Below are 15,711 nucleotides of genomic sequence, written 5' to 3'. Positions count from 1 at the left end.
TCACTCCTTTAGTGATTTCATTCAAATGTGGCTCTAGTTTAATGATTCCCCACATTTGAATCTCCAGCTGAGACCTCTCCCTAAACTTCAGATTTTTATATCCAATAGCCTACTCATCATTTTTACTTGTATGTCCAATTGGATGTCCAGTTGAACACATCCAAAATCACACCCTGGTCTCCCCCTTCTAGGCTGCTCCTGTATCTCCCCTTCTCTAGTTGTTCAGGCAAGAGTCTCAATGTCTCCTTGATTCCGCTTTCTCTTACAGCTCACATTCAATTTGCCAGCAAATCCTACAGGCTCTACCTTCAAAATAAATTATGAATCTTAACACTTCGCCCCAAATCCACAGCCACCTTCATATCCATCACCATCAAGTCTTGCCTGGACCATTGCAATAGCCACAAAGCTATTCACCAACCCTACCACATTCATAGTCTATTCTCAGAACAGCAATGTGATCCAAAGGGATCTTTTGGAAATCTAAGTCAGGTCAGCAGTTCCATGTTCAAAAGCTTTCAAAGGCTTCCTATTTAACCTAGATCAAAACTCAAAGCGTTACTTACATCTACCAAGTCTACAAAACCTGTTCCTGTGCTGTTCCTATCTGACCTCATCTCTTATGCGTTTTTCCCTAAAACCTCCCTTTCCAGCAACGTTCTTGCTGGTCCTCAAACATGCCAGGTTTGCTCCTGCCTCTGAGGCTTTTCACTTGCTATTCATACATTTCATTCAGTTGTCACCTCTCACCGAGGCCTTCTCTTCCCCTCCTGTTTAAAATTGGACATCCTGCCCCACCCCAACACCCTCAACGCCCTCAATTTCCCCTTCCCTTTTCTATTTTTCTCCATCACATTCATCATCATTTGACACCATCATTTGATTTGAATATATTTTATTTAGTTAATTATCTTTTCCCTTGCTTGATGTGATTGTACAACACAACGGCAAGGATTTGTACCTGTTTTGTTTCTTTCCCAGTATCCCAGTATCCAGACTAGGGCCCAGAAACAGATGCTCATCCAAACATTTGTGGAACAAATCATTTAAAGAATGAATGAATGAGTGATTCTCAAAGAGGAAGCAGTGATGCTAAGCATATCCTTCTTCCTTCTGAACTCACCAATCAGAAAACTTTCTTTTTTTAAAAAAAAATTTTATTTATTTATATAAGCACTGGGTACAGTCAGAAGTGCAGGAGGGTGAGAGAATTCACCAGAGCCAGAGCAGGGAACAGAACAGGCAGAGTGATGAAATACACTGCTGAGGGGAGCAGTGGGCGTAGCAGGAGAGATCTGTGGCGCCATATGGGACCCTTGCCGGTGGCCGGGGATCGAACTGGCGCTGCAGAGGCTGCCTGCAGCTTTGCAGCCCAGCGCTCAACCGCTGCGCCACCAGGGGAGACCCAATCAGAAAACTTTCTTCATCCATGATTCTCTAGTGGAAACCCTGCCCATGGAAATCTGACAATTGTTGAATAAGTGTTTCCCCCAAAAGCGATGGAGGAAAATGTAAAAACCCATTACAAAACATCTAAAATTGGATCAGTGCAGGCTGGAAGAGAGGGAAAGTAGAGGAAAAGATCAACTTCTTGTAAAATTGTTGCAGTAACTTTGTTGCCACTTGAGGGACACAGCAGTCATAGAGCAGGTTAGCAAGGGAATACTCTGCTACTTGAGCAGAAGTTCTTGTGCCATTTATTGAAAGCACACAGGCTAGTAAATGCTGATCAATGGACAAAGTGGTATAAGGAATAAAGTTCGGAGGCTGGGGTAGGAATGGGGGACAAAGTTTTACAAGGGACAGGGAAGGGGATATCATGGTCCATTTGCGTCAGCGAAGTATTTGATGTTATCACAGGCAGAGTTATCCTGAGACCACCATGGAGATAGTCACGTAATCGGGTCAACAGCGGCCTTGGTGTCCCTGGGCCTGCCTCGTGATATGAGCTGTACTACGTAGATAGTCAAGGAATCTCTGCTGTGATTTGCAGATAGCAAATAGGTTACAGTTGCCCATGAGTGGCCAAATAGTAGCTAGCTCATAAGAACCCACAAAAATTCTCCCAGGTAAAGAACAAAACTCAGATTTTTATAAGTCAGAAAAAGAAATAAAATGAGACAATTTATTTCAGGAAAGTAGGGATTACCTTTATGTAAAATCTCGTCTTAAAGCAACTCACTTTTGGTCTTTAAAACTAGGGCAAGGGAACTCAACAATTTCATGGCTCAGAAAAGGGGAAAATGACAAGAGGAAGGATAGATTTTGACTTTTAGAGGTAACCCATCCCCTTCCTCATTTCCTTCTGGTAACCACTCATAGGTCTTACAGTCCAAATTCACTTTTAAAAAAATTTAGTTCATCTGTTTGTTTGGTTTCTCCATATACCACATGTGAGTGAAGTCATACAGTGTTTGTCTTTGTCTGAGTAAGCATAAAGCACTTGAGGCCACACCAGGTGTTGCAAATGCATGACCTCATCTTTTGTTCAAGGACTAATTCTATAGAACTGTATTCCATTATGTATGTGTAGCACATCTGCTTTACCCCTTCGTCAGTCAATAGGCACTTAGGCTCTTTTCAACTCTTGGCTATTGTAAATAGTGCTGCAGTAAACATGGGGGTGTAGATATCTCTTTGAATTAGTTTTTTGCATTTTGGGATTAAAAACCCATAAGTGGGATAACTAATTCGAATGGAATTCCTATGTTTAATTTTTTTTTAGAGATTTATTTATTTACGCATACAAGAACTGGAGTGTAGGCTAGAGGTGTGAGAGACGGGTGAGAGGATTCACCAGAGACAGAGCGGGGAACAGAACAGGCAGACTGACTGAAATACACTGCTGAGGGGAGCAGCGGGCGAGAGAGGAGAGGTCTGCTGTGCCATATGGGTTTCTCCCTGGCCAGCTGGGGATTGAACTTGTGCTGTAGAGGCTGCAAATTGCTTCACAGTGCGGTGCTTAACCCCTTGTGCCACCAGGGAGACCCCATAGGTTGCATCTTAACCCCTTGCACCACCAGGGAGGCCCTGAACTTCATTTTAATTTTGCATTATAATAACATTTTCAGAAAACTTCATTTATACTTTAAATTGATTTTTACCGATGCTTTGGGCTTTTGTATTGCCACTTATTAGATGTTTTAAAAAACATTGCTTTTTAAATTTATTTTCTTACATTGTTGTTAATTTTTGGAAAGTATCTGATTTCTTCTCTCAGGTGTAGTCCCCATGGTTCTCCCAACACCACAGCACCCGTGATCCATCACCATGGTCCCTTGTGCTCTTTCCTCCCCTGTTTTGACCCATCTTTCTCCCACTGCCCTGCTTTATGCCTCATATCTATGGTCAGCTGCAAGTTTTGTCTTTTTCCTGATCCTTTGTTTGGTTTCTCTATATTTTTTATGTAAGAGAAACCATCCAATATTTATCTTTCTCCTTCTGACTTATTTTGCTTAGCATAATCTCTTCTAGCTCCTTCCATGTTGCTGCAAATGGCATGTGTTTACCTTTTTGGATCACTGAGTAGCATTCCACTGTGTGTATACACCATATCTTCTCGATCCACTCATCTTAGGGGCATTTAGCTTGTTTCCATATTTTGGCAACTGTAAATAGTGTGCAGTCTCACTGCTGTTTTGATTTGCAGTTTTCTAATAATAAGAGATGAACATCTTTTCATGTGCCTGTTGGTCAGCTGTATATTTTCTTTGGAGAAGTGTCCATTCATATCCTTTGCCTATTTTTGAAATGGGTTGTTTATTTTTTTATTGTTGAGTTTTCTGAGTCCTTTGCATATTTTGGATATTACCCTTTTACTGGATCTATGAGGTAGCTTTGCCATTTTAAGAGCACTAAGGTATGAAATGGCATTGGCTGGTGGGTGATACAGGAAGAAGTAAGCATTATTAGAGGGGAGGCAGAAACAGCCATGAGGCCTGGCAGTCCCGGTGGTACCAGGAAAGGAAATGATGGTACTGGTTCCAAGAAAAAGCAGGGAAAGCTAGCAGGAGGGCCAGAATCAGCAGAAGTGGCCACTGGGTCCAGGAAATGGTATCACATGAGCAGTTGTGATCAAGAGCCCACATAGGACTCTTAGAAATTTTGAGTCATACTTGGGATATCACAAAGGTAATAAGCAGCAAATCTGGATTTCCTCTACTATTGGCAGCTGGGGAGTTTGGGACAATATTCCCACTGCAGATCAGGGTAGGAAGAACAGACTTTCAGAGGAAGGATTTCTTGTCTTTATAACCGGTACAGCAACCAGCAGGCAAGGCTGTCTCTAGGTGGCTCTCCCCAGCCACCCTGGCTTTGCTTCCTGGAGAAGGAGCAGGGGAGGTAAGCCAAGGCAGGAAGCCCCAGGCATTTGCATTTTCCACAGCAGGTATTGGGACAGCCAATGTACTCACCTGCTACCAGGTAACTGAAGAGGAACTTGCAGGCAAGGATCCTGATTCATTGGGTGACTGCTTAGAGTATTTCCTTTTAACTGAATTAAAAGTACTACAGTTGCTGTGTTAACATGGAAAAAATGATTGAGGGATGGAAGAGGTCTCCAGAGGGGACAAGGCAGGCAAAGAGTAGGGAGACAGGGGGACCTGGGAGGGAGGCATCTGCTTCCTTCTCTCTGAAATCATAAACATCAGCAAAAACTGGGGTTGTTATGGGGAGAGTGGAAATGCCACAGAGAGACAGACATTGGCGTCTGAGGGGTTAGAGATGACACATCTCTGGGATATGCCCATTCATACATATTTATAAGTGTATGTACCCACATGGGCATTCTGGGTAACTATATAGTTTGAAGTAAAGTTTTAATCAAACTTTAAACTTCATAGAATTTAATTTTACTCCCAATGTATCCCCTAAAAAGGAACTCTCCTAGAGTATACCCCATCTCAGAAAAGTTGGAAAGATGTTCTCTTTTCTGCCTGCCCTGTATAACCTGATTCTTCCAGTCTAGCCACACCCTCTCCTAGAAATGCAAATTCAATCACTTAACCAATATTTCCTATACCTTATCACATTTAAAGGTGATTTTTCTGTCTTCATATCTCAAGAATGTGTGGCAACCTGCCCATGGCAAAACACTACTGGCTAGCTGTGACTTGCAGTATTTCTCCTACATGATGACCTACATAGATGTAAAATATGGTTTTTAATTCTATCTCCAGAGAAGTGGCAAAGGAGGAATTTCAAGTGTTGTAAGACGCTGATAGAATCACTGTATAAACAATTAACCCATTAAATTATTACTAAGTTTGCTATTAAGCTAAATTATTAAATTGTAAAGCACTAATAAATCATGAATAAAATGAAGAGCTAACCTTTAAAAACATGTAGTAGTTATCAGGCAGTATTTGCATGTATCCATTTAATTTTCAGCACAGCTCTATGGAATAGGAATGATTTGGTCCCCATTTTACAGGTGAGATTGAGGCAGAGAGAGATTTAGCAACTACCCTATAGGTCTGACAGCCAGCAAGTGGTGGAATTGGGGTTTGAACTCAGGTGGCCAGGCTCTGTCAGGGTCTGTGACAGGTTTTCATGGAGAATGGGGTGTGGGAATGGTTGTTGGAGTCTCTTGGGTTACACTGGGTGGGGGGTGGTTAGTGTTGACAGTTCCTCATGGGCCTCCAGTGAGAGTTATCTAAGAGCTTTTATTTGACACTAAAATTCACATCACCTTTCTAGATCCATTTTCTCTTCAGTAAAAACAAGGAGGGTGGAAGGAAATGGTCCCCACCATCCCTTCCACTTCTAAGATCAGTAACATCTCCAGCGTTTCTGCACTCCTGCGTTTCAGTTTGCCTCCTAGAAACTTCCAGCAAAAACCTGTGAGGTTTTCTAAATTCCTGCTATGAGTGAGACCATCCGGTATTTTTCTTTTTCTTTCTGGCTTATTTCGCTGAGCATGATTCCTTCCGGCTCCATCCACGTTGCTGCAAATTGCATGAGTTTATCTTTTTTGATTGCTGACTAATATTCCATTGTGTATATGAACCACATCTTCTTGATCCAGTCATCTATTTTTGGGCATTTGGGTTGTTTCCGTAGCTTAGCTATTGTAAATAGTGCTGCTATAAGGGGCCAGGAAAAAGACTAATTATAATAAAGGAAAAATCTAAATCAATAAACAACTATAAACCAGAGACACACGGGGGGGGGTGGCTAGGAGGGATTACCATCAAAATAAGGAGGGGGTGGAAATTTGTACGGGGACGATAACAAAGATGAAAATGCATACATTGTGCAAAAATGAAAAATGATGTAAAAATATATTAAATAAATAAATTAATTAATAAATAAAGCTGCGAGGTAGTAGTAACAAGAGGAGACTCTAGAACTCCAGGAAAGCGCAACCAAGAAACCTAAACATAGTTACTGTAATAGATGCCTACTGAGTGCTGTGTGTTTTTAAGTGATTATCTAATTCTCACAGGAAGCTTGTGAAGTGGGCAGTATTGTCTCCATTTAAAAATTGAAGCTGAAGCTTAGTCATACCAGGAGACTTGCCCAAGAGGACCCAGGTAGTAATGGATGCAGTCAGGCTTCAAATCCAGTTTCACTCCAAAGCCCACAGGCATTTCACAACCCCCGCCTGCGTTCACAGTTGTCATCTCTTTCCATTTCCACGACAAGTCTGTGGGGTGGTTATCCCTTCCCCCTTCAACTGCGGAGGAAAGTGAGACTTAGAGGCGAAGGGACAGGCGGGAGCAGGGCATCTGGCTTGGAGTAGGTAGGAGAAGCGCCTGCAGAACCGCGCACGTGGGCGCCGGGCGACTCCCACCTTCTCAGGTCGCGGCCACGCGCCCACCCCGCCGAACTACACTTCCCGGCAGGCCGCGGGCGCGCGCACGCGCACTGGGGCCTCCGCCATGGCGACCGTGCTGTCCAGGGCGCTCAAGCTCCCGGGTAAGGAGCCGCGGTCTCGCGACCACCCCACCCGCGCCAGGCCGGGGAAGGCCCGGAGACTAGGGTCTGGGGGAGAAGCCGGTGGAGGGGGGGTGAGGCTCCACCTCGGGCGGAGCTGCAGGGGCGCGGAGGCTAGCGGGTGCAGCCCCCGCGGGCTGGGGTCCGGGCGCCGGCAGGGGGCGAGAGGGGCTCCCGGCAGGTCGGGGGGCGCGCGCGCGGGGCGAGCCTGGGGGACGCCCGGGGAGGCGCGGCTGGAGGGCGCGGGCCGGTGGCCCCGGGGCGGGCGGGCGCGGCGAATGTCGGAGCGCGCGTCGTCGTCGTCCCCAGGGCAGCGCTGGGGAGGGAAGCATCCTCCCGAGAGCCGCGCACCGGGCGCCGCGGGTGTCCAGCGCCTGGCGTCGGGGCTGGACCTGGGCTGGGGCCGGGAGCCGCGGGTCGGACAGTGGCCTCCAGGAGCAGCCTCTCCACTCGGTGACAGCATTGACGCAGCCCTGAGGTAGGTGGCACAGGCATTTCCCCTCCTAGTTTGCAGAAAGGGAAAAATGAGAGGTAGGTGTTTGGCTAATTGACTTCTCCAAGGTCGCACAGAGTAGAGGAAAGCCTGGACTGGAACGCCTTGAGGGGGGCTTCAGACTCTAGATCCTGGCCTTTTCATTCTGTCGGGTCAGCCTGGAGGATAAGCATGTATGAGGGAAATGATTTGGCCCTGCCAGTTGCTGGTAAAGTGTGGGATATTCTTTGAGGAGGCACTAGTGGTGATGACAACTTCCAGATCGAATTCAGTACTTTGGGCAGCAGCTCCAAGTTTTATTTTTTTCTTTTTCTTTTTTTTTTTTTCCTTCTTCTCCTTAAACCTCCAGAATGGAGGTTTGTGCTGCTAGAATACTGCTCTTCATAAGTTTGTTTATTTTGCCCAAGTAAATTTGAAGGTTTTAATTTTTTTTTTAGGGTTCTACATCAATAAATTGAAAACTTCAAGCTATCAACATTTGTTTCTGATAGATAAGATGCTAGAGGAAAAGAAGTTGCTTTCAGTGGCATTGTTTAAAAGGGCTGGTTGGGTGTTTGGTGGAGATCAGCATGAGGCTGCTGGGGGGGACTTGGGAACCCTGTTCCCAGGAAACTTCCAGTCTGTGCATTGTGGCTTGGATGAAACCAGGCTGGAAATAAATTTGATAGGAATATGCATTTCTGTCCCCACCCCTTATGACCTCAGATTTTGTTGTACACTGGCTCATTAGAACATTGGAAAGAACACACTGATAATATCTATCTTATGGTTATGGAACATTGGAGTTAAATGTACCTTTACCTTGGGATTCTTTAACGTAATTTTACGTAAAATTAATGTAATTCTTGTGTAATTCTTTACACAAGGTTTGTGCCTTGTGTATCATTAATGTAGAATGTCAGCCTCCCAGGGGGAGTGATGAGATGTCAGACAGTTAGCGCCCATGGGTGTCATATCAGACATTAAGCTGTATTTCTTTTTTTCTTATAGATTGGTTGTTTCTTTTCAGAGTAGGTAATTACTGTTCTCCTAGGATGGGAATGTAAGAAAATCTTGCTTTTGGAACTGTTGAGCTTTTTTGCATTCTCACATCATGAGTCTGTGGTGTTATTACTTCTGGGTGTATACTCAGTTGCAGCAACTTGGTCAGCCGACAGGGGAGTTTGAAAAGCAGTTGGAAGGTAGCTTGAGCCTGAATGTTCGGGGACATTTGGCATTGTTTTGTGCCTAGCTACTATAGCCATATGTTCTTTTATGTAATGTGGGTTCCCCTCCACTCCCTGTACTCTTTCGCTTTTCCCTGTCCCAGTGCCTTTCCTCTTCCCACACAAAGTAGACTTTTTAACTTTTATATTAGTAGAAGTTGCTTTCTCAGGGCTCTTTTGGATATCCTCTAATTAGGTCTATTTGAACTACTCATGTCATCTTAGTTAACTACTTCATGTCACCTTGGTTAATATGTTCACTATTTTTTTTTTTAAAGATTTATTCATTTACACAAGATCCGGGGTACAGGCCAGATGCGCGTGAGGGTGAGAGGATTCACCAGAGACAGAGTGGGGGACAGAACAGGCAGACTGAAGAAATACATTGCTGAGGGGAGCAGCGGGCATGACAGGAGAGATCTGACGCGTCATGTGGGACCCTGGCTGGCTGGCCGGGATCGAACTGGCACTGCAGAGGCTGTGGACAGCTTTACAGCGCGGCGCTCAACCGCCTGCGCCACCAGGGGAGGCCCAATACGTTCACTATTTTTACATGAAACTAAGCAGCATACGATGGTGACTAAGAGCGGGCTTGAGTTCAAATCCATTGACTTGAATATAATAATAATAATGTTGTCATGGAGCATGTATTATGTACATATACATGATTGCATGTTGGCCTTGCAGAGTTATTTGGTATGTTTCAAGAGATGGAAGTTCTTAGGAGGTTTGTTAACTTTTGACCTATGTTAATTATTTAATCTGTGTTAGCTGCTATTATTATCACTGTTAGCACCATGATCATTTATCACAGTGTGATACCTGCAGGAAGGCCTGATGTCATATGGACTAATGACAGAGATGGACTACTCCCTGAAGAAAAAGCAGTTGTTGTGATGTATTACATGCCTTTCCATTAAGCTCATCATGGAAATTAGAAAGTGTTTGGCTCACATGTATGGAAGGGTTAATTAATAATAGAAAGACAATGTGGTATTCATAAAGCAGCTTGGGCACCTTATCTCTTAAGTATATTTATTTTTTAGTCCTTTTAAAAGTTTGAAGGTCAAACACTGAAGTGATTATCAGAGCATAATTTATTGTTGGCTTGTTTTATTATGTGTAAGTTAGATTGATTATGTTCCACTGCCTAAACTAATCCCTGATGTGAACTGTGCCTTTAATTGCAGTAGAGTGTAGAGTCTATGTAAAGTATAATGTGTTATAAAATAATATACAGTATAGTATATTTTCCTGTATATTTGAGTTGCAGCTCTATTTATGCATTCACTATGCCATTTAGGAGAAGCTAAATCTTCAGAATCTTCAGTCTTTCTAAATGGGAAAGTGATGTAGTTGTGGGAAGTTAATTTATATTGATGTGTTATGAAATCAATGCCCTCTCTTATTATTCTTTGAAAATCTTTCATTGATTAACAATCTGGGTGGTGGCAGAAATCAGCAGAGAAGAGAGTGCTGAAGTGTCCTGAGCTTTGAAGCATGGATTTGATGTCCAGCTCCTCATTCTGAGTATAACTTTAGGCAAATCAGTGTGCTTTGTATTTCACTCTCTCCTGTCTTTCTGTGATTACGTAGAGAAAAACTCCTTACTTAGGAGTTCTCTAATCAAAACCCGCAGTCTGTAATAGTTAAGCTGAGGTTTGTCCTTGTCTCTCTGAAAAAAAAATATATGTTAATAGTGTGAAAATAAATATTTATCCTTCTCAAGAGTTTGCCAAGGAATTGGTCATAGTCTTTTATGATCTTGTAAAGAAAGACTTAGCGTAAAATAGCCTGAGTTCTTGGACTTTGCACCTTTGTTTTTGCTGAAGACTTTCTCTATATTGCTCCATAATCTTTCAGTAATTTTTAAAATGTATGTCACTGGGAAGAAGTCAGCCTGATTTTTGTTCCTATCATTAAGTGACTTGAGTCTTTTCCCCTTGGCCTGAATGCTTTTATGTCTTTGTCCTTGACATTCAGTGTCTGTACCAGGTATATTTCAGTATTGATTAGTCTGTATCAATTTTTCTTGGGACTCAGTATGGCCTTTGTTCTGCAGGTTTCAGTATTGCTTTATTGTGGGGATTTTTTTAAATACTATTTTTTACTCCATTTTCTTTTCTTTTCTTCAGTTATGCATTTATTGGATTACCTTGTTTTTTAATATCTATCTCTTTCTCATCCTCTTATTTATTTTTTAATCAAATTTTATTGATTTACTGTATCTATAACTATGTATGTAGTTTTGGGAGTACAACTTCACATCTTGGTAAGTGCACGTGCAAAACTCCAGTGCCAGTGCCGGATCACATTGCCCCTGCTACCTTTCTTCCCCTCCCCTCTGGTGACCACCATAGTTTTCAGAGTCTAGGGGTTATTTTTGTTGTGTTTTGCCAGTTTGTTTTCTTTGGTTATTTATGTTACCACAAATGAGTTAAGTCATTCAATATTGGTCTTTCACTGTCTGTCTTCATTCACTTTGCATACCACCTTGAAATCTATCCTTGTTGTTCCAGAAGAGGCAGTTTCATCTTTAATAGCTGAGTACTAGTCCATTGTGCTTCTCGCTCTTTGAAAGCCTTGATCTTTTCCATGGGGGGGAGGCAACATACATAGTTAGTACAAACTCAAAGCCAGACTGCCTGGGTTTGAATCTTTGCACGATCACCTGCTTGTCTTTGGGCCAGTTACTTAAACTTCTAAACTTCTCCGTTTTAATCTCTGAAATGGAGATAATTATGTGGCTCCCTCAAGGAAGAAGAGGGCTTTTGGGTGTGTTTTTTACTCCATTTTCTTTTCTGTCAGATATGCATTTATTGGATTACATTTGTTCTCTATTTCTACCTCTTTCTCAGGCTATTTTACTCTGAGTCTTTCTTTACAAGATCATAAAAGACTATGATCAGTTCCTGAGCAAACTCTTGAGAAGGATAAATATTTACTATCACATTATTAACATGCATTTTTTCAGAGAGCGCAAAGACAAACTTCAGCTTAATTATTACAGACTGAGGTTTGATTAGAGAACTCCTAAGTAAAGATTTTTTTTCTCTACCTAATCACAGAAAGACAGGAGAGAGTGAAATATAAAGCACACTGACTTGCCTAAAGTTACACTCAGGATGAGAAGCATCAAATTCATGCTTCAAAGCTCAGGACACTTTATAAAGTTATAAAGATTTATTGAGATAAGACGTTTAAAGGGTTTAGAGTTCTGCATTGTAAGTGCTTAAAACTACCAGCCATGATTGTTATTTCCATTTCTTTTTTTGCTTGATTTTCACGTCTATCTTTTAGGTCTGAGTTTCTCTTTAGGCATATCTGTTCTTCTTACTGATCCCCAAAGGGCTATATTTTCAGCAATTGTTTCATTATTTTCTTTGGTCGTTTTCCTGAGACCTACATGTTAACTTTTCATCTTTTCTTGAATTGTCATTTCTACTTAGAAGTATAGTTCTTTCTATGAGCTCTTATTTCACAAAAACTATTTACCGGATTCCATGGGAAGTATCTACTCATTATTTGTCCCATTTTTATATTTCTTCTGTTATCATTGTTAAATAATTTCTTTGACGTTAAGCGTTGCATTTCTGTCTGGTTTCTGTCTGATTGGACCCAGACTGTCAAAAAAAAAAAAAAAAAATCAGCCTTGTCAGGACTGATTGTGCCTGCAGTACTTGTCTAACCTGCCAGCTGACAGCCTGCTTCTTGTAAAGATATAGACTCCTGCTTTTTCTCATGCAATCTTTCCTTACCTTTGATTCTGTGGTATTGAATGGGGCTCACTGGTGCTTCTGGGGTCCCACACTTTGTCTTTCCAAGTAAGTGATTTCTGGTTTAGTTATATACCCTTGGAAGAAGGGAGATAGAATGACTTATTGATTAGGACGATGGACTCTGTAATATAATCATCTGGCCTTGACTGCTGACTGTTCTTGCTAGCACTGTGATCTTGGAACAGTTTGGAAGAGTGTGTAACAAATCACTTGACTCTCTAAATCTCAGTTTTCTTGTGGATAAAGTGGGATAATTATAATACCTACCTCCTAGTGTTGTTGGAGTTCAGTGAAGTAATACATGCAAGTGCCTGGACCAGTGCCTGGGGTGGCAGGACTAGGTACATTTCCAGTTATTGTCACCATCATTATTGTACTGTTGTTGTCATTAATTCTGTGAACCCAGCACATTGCTGGAGATCTGAGGTGTAGGTGTCTACTCTTACTGTACTCCCTCAACTGGATACAGTGTTCACTGCATTTAGCAGCAATTTTTTATAAATTGTAATTTGGAAGTGTGGCTGTTTCCTGTTTTTCTGTTCTATTTTTATTTCTTATTTCCCCCCTGGTTTCAGGGAAGAGAGAGACAGAATTGCCTTTCTTTGCCATCATTATTTAGAAACATATCCTCTTACTAACTACAATAGAAGTGTTGTTTTTCAAAGAATACTTGCAATTTGTTTTTATCAATTTATTAAAGATTTTACCAGTACCTTTGCCACAGTAAAATCATTACTAAAATACTGGCTAACAAGAGTTCAAAGGAAATGTATTTTCATATCACATACTAGTATGATAGTATGATATGATATGATAGTATCATACTAGTATGATATGAAAGTACATTTCTTTTGAACTATCTTGTTAGCCAGTATTTTAGTAATGATTTTACTGTGCCAAAGGCACTGTTTTTGGCTGATATGTTTGTTGCAAGATGAAAACTGACTAGAAAGATCAAGTTTATTAGTGTTGATGCTAAATTTTTTACTTAGTGCTAGAAATCCAGTTGTACAGCAATAGGGTGGCTTGAGTATGTGTAGAAAATGCTTGAGTTCAATCAGTTGTGTGATTTGACTGCCAAGAAAGCTGGCAAGCTCCACCTTACAGTTAATTGAATTGCAGTAAACTCTCTGTGCTGGGGAGGGCCCCACTCTGCCCTCGCTTGCACGGGTCAGACTGCGCTCTGGGAATCCAGTACCAGGAGACTGTTCTTGAGTGGCACTTTGTGATCAGAGGAGAGTGACCAGGAGTCAAGGACACGTGAGACAGTACTTCTTCAAGGGATGGGTTGAAAGTAGTGGGGACTTTTTTTTTTTTTAAGATTTATTTATTTATACAAGCACTCGGTATAGTCAGAAGTACGGGAGGGTGAGAGAATTCACCAGAGTCAGAGCGGAGAGCAGAGCAGGCAGACTGACAAAATACAATGCTGAGGGGAGCAGTGGGCGGCAGGAGAGGTCTGCGCGCCATGTGGCACCCTCACCCGGTGGCCAGGGATTGAACCTGCGCTGCAGAGGCTGCAGCAGCTTCGCAACCCAGCGCGCATCACTGCTATGCCAAGGGGTAGGCCCAGTAGTGGGGACTTTTAACTTGAGATGAGAAGGCTGGTGGAGAGTAATTGGGAGATACAATGTCAACAATAGCAATAGATGCTAAAATTTATTGGGTGCGACTATAAGCGAGGCACTAAGAACTGGGCATTATAATCTTATTCATTCCTCATGACAAGCATATGAAATAGGAACAATCCCATTTCTTAAGTGGGGAAATTAAGATTTACTAAAGTGGAGAATTTTAATTGCGATCACATAATAAAAGAGAGAGCCAAGCTTTGACTTTTTTTGTTGACTTGTAAAGACTTGAGCTCTAATATCATCAGTTTCTTGTGATTGGCATCTCCAAATATTTGAAGGACTTGCGTGCAGAAGAGGGTCCCAGAAATTAAAGCTAGTGCAGAGTTGGCAAATGCCCCAATATAGATTCTCCATGGACTGTTTTCTAGATTGGGGGCAGCGAATTCCCCAGCACTGCTCACGTACAGGTGTGAGCTGAGTGCCTGCTGCCTGGTGCATGTTTGTCAGGAGAGGCAAGTTTGGAAGAGGAGTGGAGCTGGACAATGTGATCTTCAGAGTCTCTTCCAACCTTGAGATTTGGGGCTGCTACGTATGTTTTCATCTTTATGAGGTGTATTTTTTTTAATTAAACTTTTAAAATTTTGGTATTTATTGTCTTGATCATTTTAAACAGTACTGAAATCATTTCAGTATCATCAAGTATATATACTTTGATGTGCAGCCAATATCCAGAGATGTTTCATCTTGCAAAACTGAGACTATATCCACTAAACACTAATTCCCCATTTGCCCCCACCCCAAGACCCTGGAAATTTCTGTTTCTGTGAACTGACAGCTTTATATTCTCATATGAGTAGAATCTCCTGCCATGCCTATCCTTGTGTGACCTGCTGATTTCTCCTACAGAGTGTAAGGTGCGCCAGGTTCATCTGTGATGTATCAAGTCAGGATTGCCTGATTTTTTAAATACTCCAGTGAATGTATATGCTGCATTTTAAACCATCCTCTTAGTTAATGTCCTCTTTAAGTTAAAAAAAAAAACACTTAAAAACTATTAGAATCAATATTATTACAACAACCTATTATTATGTTTACATATTTTTATAAATGAAAATATCTGAGATGGTTAGAGACTGGTGTGCCCTAATGAATGAAAGAATTCAGGAGTCTAGCCTGAATCTGTGCTGACCATGTGGCACATCCTGGAAGTACTGTTTTGAATTAAATTTCTAGTGGTGGGTTTATTTTCTTATAATGTGTGCCTTTAAAAAATCAAATCCAGGGGCCTCCCTGGTGGCTCAAGGGGTTAAGACACAATCTATGAAGCTCTCCGCAGCCACTGCAGCACGATTTCGATCCCCGGCCAGGGAACTACCCACATGGTGCAGAAGACCTCTCCTGTCTCTCCTGCTGCTCCCCTCAGCAGTGAATTTTAGTCAGTCTGGCTGTTCTGTTCTCACTCTGTCTCTGGTGAATCCTCTCACCCCCCACACCTCTGGCCTGTACCCCAGTTCTTATATGAATAAATAAATCTTTATAAAAAATAAAAAATATCAAATCCAGTATTTAGCAGACAAAATGAATAGTTCTGAAAATGACAATGAATAGGAATTTCTGGTTAATAGAATGCCAGATTTCTTGTATCTTTTGTGTGTTTTTTTGCAGAGTCCTTATGTTGTAGAATACTTCTGTGGGCTGTTTGTTTTTTAATCAAACGTTTATTG

At 41.9% G+C, this 15,711-nt stretch overlaps 1 protein-coding gene across 1 annotated transcript in view; it reads left to right on the top strand.

The window, feature by feature from the left end:
• The first annotated feature begins 6,873 nt into the window (after nucleotides 1-6,873).
• Nucleotides 6,874-15,711, top strand: part of FAM234B (family with sequence similarity 234 member B) — a 35,287-nt gene continuing 26,449 nt past the window's right edge. Inside the window, exon 1 of the mRNA XM_037514312.2 lies at nucleotides 6,874-6,918. Coding sequence (XP_037370209.1) covers nucleotides 6,882-6,918 — 37 coding nt within the window. The 5' untranslated portion in view covers nucleotides 6,874-6,881. The remainder of the gene's footprint in view (nucleotides 6,919-15,711) is intronic.

Source organism: Talpa occidentalis, unplaced genomic scaffold, assembly GCF_014898055.3.
Source record: "Talpa occidentalis isolate TD23 unplaced genomic scaffold, MPIMG_talOcc4v2.1 talOcc4.16, whole genome shotgun sequence".
NCBI lineage: Eukaryota > Metazoa > Chordata > Mammalia > Eulipotyphla > Talpidae > Talpa > Talpa occidentalis.
This window is presented reverse-complemented; position numbering and strand designations above follow the sequence as displayed.